A 13934-nucleotide genomic window follows, 5' to 3' on the forward strand; every position below is an offset into this window, starting at 1 on the left:
TAATTGTAGCCTTCCGACTGGTATCATCATACTATACAATAAATAGAGTATGAAATTAAAAGTTATGTATTACGATTGGACACAAATCCACATTATCTTTAATGTAGAATAATATTTTATAATATTATTTTCATATTTCAGATATAGTCTTTTTTACTTAGTTAAATGTTAAATGTTAATTTTTTTCTGAAGGAAAATATGCTAAGATTTGTTTTGTGTTATCTTGGCAGCCCATGCTAACACCTCTCAGTGAAACTGTTTGATTTAAAACAAAAGTGCAACCGGGTGTATGGAGGGAACTGAGTGCCCTCCTGCTCCTCCTCCTCCTTATCACACCATGGTCACACCTCCTGCAACACAAAACCCTTCACTTTCTGTGCACACAGGACTTGTGGCGTTGTTCTGTCTCCTATTTCATCAAGATTTAACAAGAAAAAGTCCTGCTGATCCGCCTCACATTTCCTTCCTGTACTTTTTTTCTTACCCTGTTTCTTTACTGTTTATAAAATGTGTTCAAACGTGGCGTTGAGATCCCCAACTACAGCAACGTGCAGCGTTTTGTAGAACCATTTATAAAAAGAAAATGCAACCTTCCTTGCAAACAATGACAATGCCCTCATCCAAATCAATAAGGACGATATTGAAGGCAGAAGAGTCACTTTGCTATGCGTTGGATTATTGTTTTCTCACATTGTCTTTTGATCAAAAGTGGTAAGAATTATTGAAACTCCACTGTCAAAAGGAGCATGATTCATTTGTGTGCAATGTCTACAACACACAAGCCCCAACCAGAAAAATGTGTCAAAGAGGAATCAGCAAACCTGGCTGAGATGAGGAATCAAACCTTCGGACAAACCGGTTTTATTGAATCATCGAGGCATTGAATCAACGTGAGTGTGCGTGGATAATTATGTCGTCAAAGAACAGAAGGATTCACAAATTTATTTTTGAGTCACACACACAAATAAGAATGTTTTATCAAAAATGTTTTTGGATGCTGTTACGGTTGCATTCAAACCATTGAGCCTGTAACCTGTTGGCTGAAAATGGAGACATCTGATTGATAGAAATACCCTGATGAAAAAGTTGTTGCATGGGCGTGACCTTGTGAGCTAATACTCTCACCTCATAATCTAGGGAGCACAGAAAGAATAAGTAACGTATATTATTTCCGTTTAATTTATTATCAGAGCCTAAAATGTTTTTTTTTTAAATGGCTGCACTCGCCCAACCCCCCATTACATCTGTAAGTGCCTCTTGACACAAGTCGAGACGCTTGTCTTTAGCACGTGATACGTTACCCCAGTAATGTCCACAAGTTAGCTGAAATAAGTTTAAAAAACTATTTTTATTTGTGGATTCCTTACTATTTTTTGTTTGCATTGCTACACATTTTTGTGGAGAGACTCTTATATGTATAAATTACAGAATATATTGTGTGTATCGGTGTTTCAGGTGCATGTAGGACATCCTCCCAGTACCCTCACACTAGCCGTCAGCGGGTCGCTGTGTGTGAGAGTGAGCGTGTATCTGACGCTCACTTGAATCCCATTACTTCACAGTTCACAGCCCTCATCTCCTGAAGGATGAGGAGCACCATGTAGTGTATCAGCGCGCTCCTCGTGACGTGAACCCAGGCGTTGTCCTCGTACTAACTGTCCAGGATGATGTTCTTCCTCCTCCTCAGGCCCATTGACTCCTGCTAGAATCCTCCATCTCCTCCAGAGACCTTGAGAAAGGTGCAAGCAAACCGATGCTCTCAGATTGCATTCAGAAACAATGAGTGGTCTTATTGTTTGTCTGATCACATGACCTATTCAATTCACGCTTTTCTCTGCTGTTCCTATGCAACCATTTACTATGAGATAGAAAAGGATTGAGGATGGCCAGATCGAATAATAAGGGGACATCATCACCATTGCTTTGTGCACTGCCTCAAGTTGCTTTTTTAAAACACTTAATCTTGCTGAAGTATTTTTGTTGATACCTTCCAAACAAGGCTGCTTTGTTTTGTTCAGTCCCCATGGCAACGGTTACATTCATCAATGTTGTATTCAATCAACGAGTCTCTTATTTTAGTTTTATGAGGGACACACAGTCAACAAGCATGCATTATGTCGGGGATGTTTGTGGTAGTGAGAATAACAACATGTCTGTGTGTGTGTGTGTGTGTACACTGTTTGTTTCTTTGTGTGCGAAGAGATGGCGGTCCAGGAATCAGCAGCTTTAAAAAAAATCTGTGATGTCACTGGCCGGCGGGAAGAATGCGGCCTTCTTCACGCGGAGTGTGACGGCTGGATTACTCCCCTCATGAGACCAACGGTGTGGCCGTGAGTCTGAGAAAATGGAAGACAAAGGCTGATGAAACCCTGAGTGAACTTTATGTCGACAACCTCTTTTGATCCTAATCTTGCCTTTTCTACATTAATGTTATCAAGTGTAGATGGGGGGGGGGGGGGGAGAAAAAGGAACAACATACGTGATATTAGTCATAAAACTAAAAAACGCTGCTCATCAAGCGTACAGCCTGAATGGGAGCATTGACATAGCAGCAAACAGTAATGTATGTGTTTGTGTGTAGTTATGTTTTAGTATTCGCCAGCCGGTCTCCATGTCGTGTTGTTCCAGCTGGAGCGTCTGAATCACAACTCAGTGGATGAGTGTTTACTTTGGCGTTACAACCCGAAGTACAATGTCAAACATTAGTAGAGGGAAAGGCTCATACGAAGTCGTAGCCTTTTTTTTTGCCATTTATTGAACATAAACTAGGGCTTTACTTCGCTCCCTGAAATGAATCACTCAATGGGGATGTTGTCGAAATTGGAAGGCAGCGTGTGATTCGTTGACATGGACCGCTGAGTCCCCATTGTTCTCCATCGGGCTGCTGTTTTGATTTGGCGATGGTGAACACGGGGCCGGTCACAGGTGGCGGCTCACCTCGCCCAACTGTTGAATACTTCATGAGCCAATGCTGACTTTGGTAACACGAGCTGAGCCCTGCTGGACCTCTGATGGAAAGTTAGTGCATATTAGTTTTCACTGTGTCGCAGAGTCTCGCAGCCAATAGGAATCACCCAGCGCCAGCATCAAGGGGTCAATCAAAGATTTCACCATCATGTGGTTTTTTTGTTTTGTGACACTTATTTTGTTTTGTCCACTTAGAAGTTACCCCAAAAGACATTTTATCTAGTTTTTTCCACTAGATAGGACCATAGAAGACACTTTATCTCGTTCTGTCCACTAGAAAGTATCCTAGAAGACACGCTATTATATTTGATCTACCTTGGAGCATCCAAGGGGTGCTGTGTTTCTTGGGGGGAGACTCAGGGAGGGTGGCTCCTTAACATTATTTTATTGTCAAACTAAGTTAACAACTATCTCTACATTGCAAGTGAGGGAGAGGTACTTCACTGCTTTTAAAGGTGGCATTTGGAAGTAAAGAAATGCCAGTAAAGCTTAAGACGAGAAAGCCAAAGGCCTTGTTATTCACACCCACATTAAGAGGCAACATCCGGCAACTGTTATCCAATCCTATGATGTAAGTATATTTAGATGAACTATTTATAACATCACAAACTCTTAAACTTACAGACCTTGAATATGTGCTATTGTCTTGAAAAGATCCCTTTTCGCCGAGGGAAAACAACATGCATTTCATGCTTTGGAAAACAAACAGAAAAAAGGCCTGTGTGATATAAAAGGGACTCTGCAGCTCAAACGCGCTCTGATAAAACAAAAGAAAACAGTCGGTGGTGACGTCCACCCTGACAGCCTTGATTCTGCTCTGTGTTTTCTTTTCAAGCGAAGACAAGAGTTGAGGCCATGAGAAGTGCTGATGGGCGAAATGAGAATGGAACACTCGATGGCGACCAACGCTTATCGCCCCCCCGCCCCATGTTGTGTCTCGTCTCAGTCAAAGCGTTCCAGTTTTTTTTTTTATTTTAACTCCGGGTTACTGGAGGATGGGTTTTCTCTCTCCCAATCCGTCCCTTTTTAGAAAATGTTGAAGAACTGACCACAGATCTGCGGGCACCCCCTGTTCCGGTCTGTGGCAGCCGTATCTTCATCTTTCGCCCCAGCTCTGCTGCTGCCGGGCCTTTGCGTGTCTGTTCCATGCATGCATATTGTACGGTTGCAGAGCGATGACGGTGACAAAATCTGTCCACCGAAATATGAACAACCAGACCAGTGACTCACACGACGGAGAAGAAAGCAACACCAGCAGCTTTGCTGTTGTGTCTGGTGATGACCCAACGTCTATGCCCCCGCTGGTGGCTCAGGAAGCACTATTGCTTGTGACTTTACTCACTACCATGATTGCAAAACCCTTTGAGACTTTGAGACCTACTCAAACACCGGTGATCGGCGGCGGTTGTGAAGGAATGTACGTCTCACTTGACCAATTCTAAGCAGCCTAACGCCTAAACTAACACTGTTTTTCATGACAGAATTTTTTGTAATTTGCAAATGAGCTCCGACTCGTTTACAATTTAAATATCAATAATTCAGACAAAACGAGTGGGAGTCACAATGTTATCGCGAGAGAATGTGGTGAATTGTATGATTATACAGAGGGATATAAACGCTTAGAATTGGAAAGCCCGACAGCCAATCGCACAAAATGTTCTTAGAGGACGGTATCGTCGTTTGGAGGATCCATTAGTTTGGGTGCACACAGGTGAAACCTTGTTACAGAGTATTATTATAAAGGTCGAACAAACGGCTCTGCCCTCTGTCGTATGACCTGTGCATTGATTTATATACTTATATACTCCAGAGTCAGTAGTTCCTTCGCCTTTACAAACACCTCATACTACCACATACTACAAAAAGTGAGCAAAGCTCAAACGGTTCTGTTTGTTTTGTGAAAGAAGCTACATCACTGAATTAAATTAGAAATTGTTGTTATCTATAAGTGGTTCCATAACAACAAAGACTCATCTTACTGTGTTTGACCCTCATCACCTGTCACATGAACTCCTGTTTGCAGGGTCATTGAAAATGCACTTCAGCTCCTAAACTCCTTCTTGACCAGAGGGTAAAGAGCACATTTGAAAAACCGCAGTGTAGTGCAGTACAATAAAACACAACAGGATATACAATAAGGCTCACACTGAAAACACCTTTCACCCGGTTCGAGCGAGTGAGTTTCTGGATTTATTGGCCAGATGCGACATTTGTCTTGTCACGTGGAAGTGGGAAATCCTCCTTGCTGAGCCCTGAATACATGTACAGTCTTCAGTGAAGTGCACAAAAGAGCTTACACTGAACTCCCCCCCGGTTATCTGTGTTACCATTGATAGTCCTGCGGGCAAATTCTGTTCTCAGCGTGTAACTGTTCTGCAGAGAAAGACGTGAGCAAGTGTGCAGATAAGACCTCGAGAACGTTGATTAAACCTTGAACACAACACGCAGTCATTGAACCTGCAGCAGGATACTCACAGCCCCCAGCTTGTGTGTCTATGTGTGTGTGTGTGTGTGTGTGTGGGGGGGGGGGGGGGGGTCTGATTCCAGTTATTCCACCGTCATTTGAAGCAGATTTATACGTATTAGGGCACACTGGCAGCGTAACGGTGGTCCAATCCGACCGATTCACAGCCGTCACACTGAGGGGGGGGGGGGGGGGGGGGGGGTAATCTCCTTTAGGAGGTTGTTGAGGATGAACCGGTTGAACTTCACAAATCTAAGACAATGTTTTGCAAGCAGAGCCTGCAAGAAGAAGGTTGGTTGTGCAGTGCAAGCTAAGATTTGATTTGACAGAAGATAACCACAATAATGCAACATAAAAGAGATTAGGCTTACAGCAGCTTTCGTGCAGGATTAGTTAGCTTGAATATTTCCCCCTCAGCATGCGCCTAATATGTTTGAACTACCATCAGGTCCACATACAAGGTGCCTCACTCTCAGTGGCCTTTAATCTGGCTCAACTCATTGAGAAGAATCATTTGCCAGCTTGAGTTCATGGACATTTTTTTATTTCTGGAAGGTAATTTCATTTTAGGTTTCAGTGATTGATGGTGAGCAAATTATTATCACGCATTTGTTAATATGAATGGATTAATGAACAGGTCTCCTGGGTACAAACCAAGAGACGCCCATGACTTCTGCTTTAAGTTATTTCTAACATATCAAGTTGAGAAGTAATGCAGAGACATAAAACTGGTGAATAAAGAAATGCAAAACTATCACAGAGAAATTACGTATGATTTAAATACGTATGAAACTACCAGAAGTCTTTAAATCTCTGTGTCTTAGAAGGGGTGGGGCCCCTCTACATTTCTGAGCCCAAGGGTCCCGTAATCGGCTTTGGTGATTGTTAACATCTTGAAATTGATAAATCTGTGACTTGCGACCTTTCCCTTGAAGGCGGCAGTGACAGGATGCTAACGGGCAGCTCGCGGTGGTGGTGACTTTTTTTCCTTTCTTTTTTCCCTCTAATCGCTTCCTTCGTCAAAGCCCCCCCAGATGGAAACGATAGGCTTGATGGCCCCAACGGCTGCCAAGATAATGGCAACAGACGAGTAACAGAAAACCCTCGACAGTGTAAACACGAGGCCGCTATCCAAACCGCCGCGGCGTTTGGGCCGGAGCCGCCATTGACTGGCGTAATCTGCCGCGTTAATCCGCAGCTCGGCCATGTCTGACTGCTGTCTGGGTTCCGTGCACTGGGACAAAAGCGACGGACACCTTGCCCACTGACAAAGGGCCGGGCCCTAATCGGAGTGGACAAGGCTTGCTGATGGAGCCTTTTTGAGCAATTGAACTTGGTCAATGGATCTTAGAGGACCTAATGAAACATAAGCAACGGCCACTTTGACTCCAGCAGCGTCCGTCACAGAACTGAAGTTGTGCGCTGACCCGCGATGACCTTCGTGAAAGCATGTCGGCGTCGGACCTGAGAAGATTGTGATGGTGTTGACCCCGCGGGGCCACATAGGTGTTGTACATTTAGTCCCTTTCATCGTCATTGTGGAATTCAGTTTCGGGCTTTGAAGGAAATTTTTGGACTGATGTGGCGCCATTCGGTTGCTTTGTTTTCGTCCTGGAAAGCCACGACGGAGGAGAACAGGCCTCGGTGTGTCTCCGGAGCAGACCGTTTGGGATAGAGGACATGCTGTTCTTCTTTGATAGTTTGAGGAAGGAGACTGGGTTCCTTTTAGAAAGCCCTGAGGAATGTGTATGGGAAAACCTGTGTGGGCCGCTGGAATCTGCTCAAAGAGAAGGAGTGGAGCACGAGTGCAGGGAGCTCGCCGCGGGAGAGAGGAACTGGTCTTTGTGATCAGAAATTCTGTGGAAAAGTGCACATTGTTTCCAGCCAGACATATTTTTTGTTCTCCTGGTCCTGTGATTCACCTACAAGGTCTCAGGCTCACTGACCCCTTGTAGCTGGATGCCCACGATGCCCACGAGTCCACGACTCTGCATTTCATTTACCAATTAGTTCTGCGAACAAACCGCTTTGCTGTCCCAATGTTGGTTATTGTGTAAGTGTAAACAGTCAACAAGTTGGCAAAAAATTAAATGTCGGAGCAGTATAGACATTACATTGTTTTATTTGTAAGGATCAGACTGTTTCTGTGTGAGATTGGTCAATTAAGAAAGTGTTGGCCTAAAGACTACAGTGTTTACGTATAGTATAGAACTAAACAATGCAGACTAGAATGCAAATGCAAACTATCAATTTGGCAGAGGACGGATCTGCATCTAATTATCCTGAAGTGCGAAGCAACAACTGTGGGGGGTGATTTATGTTCTGCTACATAAGTGACCCCTCTGTCATTCATTTATTTCTCTGTGCTATTTCATTATGCATAATCCCTCTAATTAATAAATAATGAATTATTCAGAATTCTTATCTTTTTTCCATCTCATTGACTTATGTTCTCACTTTCTATTCGTTAAAGGTAGCAATGAATAGGAATAAATGTAAAGACAAGCACAAGGGAGGACTATTTCTATTTGCCTTTCGCACAGTTTGTCCCTCTCGAGCTTCCATAGTTCCAGCGCGTTGTTTCCATGGTTACCAAAGTATCGGCTGGACGCGAATGGACCTTGTCGACTTGTTCCGTCTTCTAGCAAATGTTAAATTAACAAGCAATGACAACTTCAGGTAACATCTTTTTTGTCGACATATGTTGAATAAATGTAAATGTGAACGTTAAAAACGGACGTTTTGAGATGGATGCTAATGAAACGTTCGACACAATTATGCGCGAGGTAACGTTAAATGATCGAGTCACGTGTGAGCCTGAAGACGCCAAAGAGGAGCAGCAGAGCTTTTGGTTCCCCGGAGAGACGGTAAGCACGTCAACACCTCCGATTATTGGTGAACACTTCCGAATTAACTCTAGTCAAGTGCACAGCAAGATAAAAGTAGTTAGCAGCTAGCGCTCTGTGTAAGCTAATAGTTAGCTCCTGCCAAATGTAAACCATAATAATGATAATAAATATCAAACAACTTGTAAATCCTGCCTCTTTACACCATCATGCCTTATGTAGTGTGCATGTTGTATTATATTTATTAATGTAAAGAACCTCTGGATTATTATTCTCTTCTTGTCACACTTAGTAAAAACACACGTTTGGATGTTGTTACCACAACGACTAACACAAACCACTTTTCTCACAACAGGACTCTGATGACATTCCCCGATCCCTGCTCAGCTACTTGGAAACCTCCAAAAGCAGAGCAGCAGTTTGTGAGAAAGTCATCCTGGAGGACCTTGAAGGTGTGACATCTTGTTGAACACATACTGCAGGATTCTTCTTCTCTTGTTTACCAACCTGGCACGTTTTTAACAGTCAACTATTCTGTGGTTTAAGATATTTACAATAAAGCAGATGTTAAAATGATGGTTAGCTGAGCCCGCTTGTGTTTTCTGTCAATTGCATCCCAGATGTCCCGGCGTCACATGCCACCGAGGACACGACCTTTGAACTCCATGAGGAAAAGACACAGAATGAGCAGGTAAACACGTCTCTTTACAATCAGGTCTCGAGCCTCTGACTCCACGTCACATCACGAATAGTTGTGGAAAAACGACCCCAAGTCGTGCTGTCCCTGATACAGGCCGACGAGGAGGAGCACGCCTGCACCGACGCCCGCCTCCTTCCTGCAGCCACAGAAGCACTTTCCCCTCACAGGGAGTCAGTGTGTCCCAGCGATGAAGGTACACCTTTGGAAATATCATATAGTGTAAATGCCCTTCAAAAGTACATCTTTGTGGATTAAAAAAACATGTTCATGGTGAAACCCTGTTTTATTCAAGACATGCCAGACGGAGAAAAATAAACATTTTTTGTATGCATATTTCCCACGTGAAGCCTAAATATTCTGGGCAACACAACAAAGAACGATTCATTAAAAACAATATTGTTTTGACAATTACTGTGTGAACCTATTGGAGTTCCAAACCCAATCTAAACTTGTTTATTGCCAACTAGGCAATAAGGGGAATTTCTGTTTATTTGTGTATAACATAAAATATCTAAAAGTCTTATGTTGAAATAAAGAAATATTGAAAACAGAAAAAAGTATTGCAAAAATGTCACAGTAAAAAAAAAAATACGACTTTATATTTATTTAGAATTCATCTGAAATATAATCAAAGAGCTTTTAATCCAGTGTGTGAAAACAAGTGTGAAAAGAATGGTTCGAGCCCCGGCTGCTCCATGTCCCATGTCGAAGTGTCCCTGAGCAAGACACCTAACCCCTAATTGCTCCCTGGGCAACAATGTAAAAACGCCATGGGTTAAAAATGCAATGTAAGTCGCTTTGGATAAAAGCGTCAGCTAAATGACCTGTAATGTAATGTGATAATGTAATATCAATTGGAGGTGTTAATGTAACACACGCAGACGGATTTTAAAGGGTTTGTGTATCACACAGTGTCTATGAGAGGAGATAAGAGGCCATGTAAGTGGACTCAAATGCACGTGAACAAAGATGGCATCAGGTGGTAAATGTTAGAGTTTCTGAATGACATCTTATTCCTGTTTGTGTTTTCAATGCACTGCTAAACGTTGCTGAAGGTCTGACGGCTGTACAACAGCTGACCACTAGAGGGCCCTGTTGACTTGTTTTCTCATTAACCACTTTAGTGAGGTTGAGTAATGAGGAAGATGTGCATAATCCCACTTTGTGAACAGATAATTAGTGTTTGAGCCGATGGAAATGCTCTCGCTAAAAGTCTAAATACATCATCACCAGTTTAATATACAATATAATATAACAAAATGCGGAAGAAGTTCAATGTAGTCCCACTGACTGGCCCAAGTTGAATATTTATTAGGCAATTTGTTTCCAGAATTAGGTTACGCTTTATTCAAAAGTGGGTTATTGTCTTGCAAGGAATTTAGCTCTTGTCTTTACAATAAACACTAAGAGGAAATACAAAAGGAGGCCAAGCACTGCAAACGTCGCTGACATAAAGAATAAAAAAAATAAAATAAGATAATTAAGCAAATGAAAACAATGTTCAATATAACAATACACATATTGCACCTCCTACCCACTAGCCATACTGTATTTGTACTTGTCACAGATGAATATGAAGAGAAGGAGAAGCATTTGGAATACAAGGCAGAAGAGGTGAAAGAGGAGGAGCGAAAAAGTCAAATAGAAAGAGACTTCCAGACGGAGCTGAGGAAGTTAATGGAGGCAGAGAAGGTGAGTCCGCCTGGACTTCCTTTACTCAATAAGTGTTGGTAAACCGTAAAACGTCATAATCATCGTGGTGATTGCTCTCCCACTGTGTGCAGCTGCAGCAGAAGGCGCTTGAGCTGATGGGGAGGAGAGCGCAGGAGAAACTCCAACAGGAGTTGCTGCTGCAGCAGGTGAGCCTGAATCTTCTTGTTCAGCCTGCAGAGAAACCACTGAAGTTCTTTCTCTCCCTGACCGAGGAGTTTATCAACCCGCATCAGTTAGCAATCTCGACTTATCGCCATCTTTGCTTTGTCGTGACTTTGGTGGCTTTCTTTACCCTTTAGCAACTGATCAGCAGTTTGCAGAGACAAGTGGGGGAAGCGAGGAGGAAGAAGGAAGAGGAGCAGCAGAGGATGATGGAGGCACAGATGAGGAGGAAGAAAGAGGAAGAGGAGAGGAAACTTGAAGAAGAGGACAGAAAACGCAAGGAGGAAGAAAAGGTGAGAGTGGAGAGGGAGGAAAAGAGAAAGAGAGAAGATGAAAGAAAAAGGAAGGAGTTGAGGCTGGAGGATGAGAGGAGAATGGTGAAGGAGAAAGAAAGGAAACAGAAGGAAAAGGAGGAGGAGAGGAAAAGGGAGGAGGAAAGAAAGAAGAAGGTGGAGGATAAGATGAGAATGGTGAAGGAGGAAGAAGAAAGGAAACAGAAGGAGGAGGAGAGGAAAAGGGAGGAGGAAAGAAAGAAGAAGGTGGAGGATAAGATGAGAATGGTGAAGGAGGAAGAAGAAAGGAAACGGAAGGAAGAGGAGGAGGAGAGGAAAAGGGAGGAGGAAAGAAAGCAGAAGGTGGAGGATAAGATGAGAATGGTGAAGGAGGAAGAAGAAAGGAAACGGAAGGAAGAGGAGAGGAAAAGGGAGGAGGAAAGAAAGAAGAAGGTGGAGGATAAGATGAGAATGGTGAAGGAGGAAGAAGAAAGGAAACGGAAGGAAGAGGAGGAGGAGAGGAAAAGGGAGGAGGAAAGAAAGCAGAAGGTGGAGGATAAGATGAGAATGGTGAAGGAGGAAGAAGAAAGGAAACGGAAGGAAGAGGAGAGGAAAAGGGAGGAGGAAAGAAAGAAGAAGGTGGAGGATAAGATGAGAATGGTGGAGGAGGAAGAAGAAAGGAAACGGAAGGAAGAGGAGGAGGAGAGGAAAAGGGAGGAGGAAAGAAAGAAGAAGGTGGAGGATAAGATGAGAATGGTGAAGGAGGAAGAAGAAAGGAAACGGAAGGAAGAGGAGGAGGAAAGGAAAAGGGAGGAGGAAAGAGAGAAGAAGGTGGAGGATAAGATGAGAATGGTGAAGGAGGAAGAAGAGAGGAAACGGAAGGCAGAGGAGGAGGAGAGGAAAAGGGAGGAGGAAAGAAAGAAGAAGGTGGAGAAAGAAAAGACACAAAAGAAGGAAGATATAAGACAGAAGGAGGAGGAGAAAAAAACAAGGGAGGAAAATAGGAGAATGGAGGAAGAGGTTGGAAATCCTAAGAAGATAGAGGAGAGGAAGAAGCAGGAAGAGATAAGGGGAAAGAAAGAGGAGGCTTTCATAAAAATAAAGGAAGAGAGGAGTAGTAGGGATGAAAAGGAGCATGAAAATCTAGATCAATCACTGAAACTTAGGGAGAGGAAAACAAAGGAAGAGTCGGACAGAGAAAGAAGGGAGGAGAAGGAAACAAAATACGTTGCGGAGCAGAAGGAGCTGACAGAAATGATAAGAATAAAGGAAGAGGGAGATGGAAAAAAAGAAGAAGAACCAAAACCCATCCAGGAGGACGAGAAGAGGCAAAGGAAAGACGAGAGGAAACCAAAAGAGGATGAACGTAGGAGAAGGCTGAAGGAATGGACGGAAGAAGAGGACCAGGAGGGTTACAGAAAATCAGAGGAGGAAATAAAGCTGCAGGAAGAGCAGGCGGGCTGTGAAGGATACGAGGAGGACATCAAGATGGAAGAAGAGACCAAAACAAAAGAGCAGAAGCTCGGGGAGGAGACGAGGAAGAAGTTCGAGGCAGAGAAGGACATAGAGGAAGAGGAAATAAGACCCAAAGAGACGGAGGACAGCAAACAGAGAGCAGCTTACGACCAGACTTCTTCCTCCAGCAGTGCTCCTTCACACCCAGAGTCTAAAGTCAGTCGCACCGGTACCGGAGGCGAGGGTCCGGGTCACCGACGGGACCCGGAGGAGAACTTCAGCCGGACCTCGGCGGGGAGGAGCGCACACTACGCAGCGCTCCTCCCCCAGCGCACGGAGGAGAGGAGGCTGGCCTGGATGAAGGACTGCGTCCCCTGGTCCAAGCTCTCCCTCCGGAACAGGAGCAGGCAGGAAGGACCTGCCCGGCGCCGGAGAGGGCCCGGAGGGGCCCCCGGGTCCGGAGGCCTGCCCCCTCTCTGCCCGGACTCTCTGCTTCGGTCTGCGGGCCGGAAATCCCTGCAGGAGGTGAGATTGGTGCGACTGCTCAGGCCCGGTCCCATTGGGGAGTGATGGAGTCTTAGTCTGCCGCTGTGGGGTCAATAGTACGTAGATCTAATAGATCTTCTCCTCACGGTGTGAATTATGAGTAACCCTCCATGTGCGGTACAATGATGACACTCCCCCGTGCCGCTCGTTTCCTCTCTTCCAGGTGACCTCGGTGACCCTGGAGGACCTGCCGGGCCGGTGCTTATCCACCCTCGCTCAGTGTGCTGGCCTGCGGGCCCTCACCCTGCGACGCTGTGGCCTCAAATGTCTGGACGCCATCAAGCAGCTAAAACAGCTCTGCTACGTCGACGTACAGGTGGACGTCTTCAATTTGGGGCTTTCGGTTTGGCAGTTCGTGGTCACTGTGTTTTAGCATCACCGTATTTCTGCCGCTTTCTAACGTCTCGGTTTGCTTTGTCGCAGGAAAATGACATCTCGTACGTCGACTGTGGGAATATGAGCAGCTTACGGGTTCTTCAGCTCGGCCACAACAAGCTGACGTCCATCCACGGTTTAACCGGCGCCGTCAACCTGGGCCTTCTGGACCTGTCGCACAACTCCATAACCCGCATTGGTGAGAACTGGAAAATACCTCAAGCATCTTACGAAATGTTGACTTTGGGGTTTTGAATATTTTCATAAGTGTAAAATAACGGAAAAGCGATTGTTGTCATCACAGTGAGGTTGTGTCGTATTTGCACACCGCTAGTCCTCCACAAGAGAGCAGCATCTCTCCTCTTTTCAGCTCCAGACTGCGTGCATTAAAAAGTGATTTACAGACTGAAGCTGAAGCTATAAATAAATACTGG

At 44.4% G+C, this 13934-nt stretch overlaps 1 protein-coding gene across 4 annotated transcripts in view; it reads left to right on the forward strand.

Moving 5' to 3' along the window:
* The first annotated feature begins 7975 nt into the window (after positions 1 to 7975).
* Positions 7976 to 13934, forward strand: part of lrriq1 (leucine-rich repeats and IQ motif containing 1) — an 83227-nt gene continuing 77268 nt past the window's right edge. For all 4 annotated transcript variants that reach the window (XR_013451172.1, XM_078082912.1, XM_078082913.1 and 1 more), the window contains exons 1-9: positions 7976 to 8298; positions 8633 to 8729; positions 8898 to 8968; positions 9071 to 9170; positions 10545 to 10669; positions 10762 to 10836; positions 10990 to 13104; positions 13289 to 13441; positions 13549 to 13699. Coding sequence is in view for 3 of the 4 variants with exons in the window: in XM_078082912.1 (XP_077939038.1) it covers positions 8179 to 8298; positions 8633 to 8729; positions 8898 to 8968; positions 9071 to 9170; positions 10545 to 10669; positions 10762 to 10836; positions 10990 to 13104; positions 13289 to 13441; positions 13549 to 13699 (3007 nt within the window). In the remaining variant the exon portion in view is untranslated. The remainder of the gene's footprint in view (positions 8299 to 8632; positions 8730 to 8897; positions 8969 to 9070; positions 9171 to 10544; positions 10670 to 10761; positions 10837 to 10989; positions 13105 to 13288; positions 13442 to 13548; positions 13700 to 13934) is intronic.

This window comes from Gasterosteus aculeatus, chromosome X (assembly GCF_964276395.1).
Source record: "Gasterosteus aculeatus chromosome X, fGasAcu3.hap1.1, whole genome shotgun sequence".
NCBI classification, from domain to species: domain Eukaryota; kingdom Metazoa; phylum Chordata; class Actinopteri; order Perciformes; family Gasterosteidae; genus Gasterosteus; species Gasterosteus aculeatus.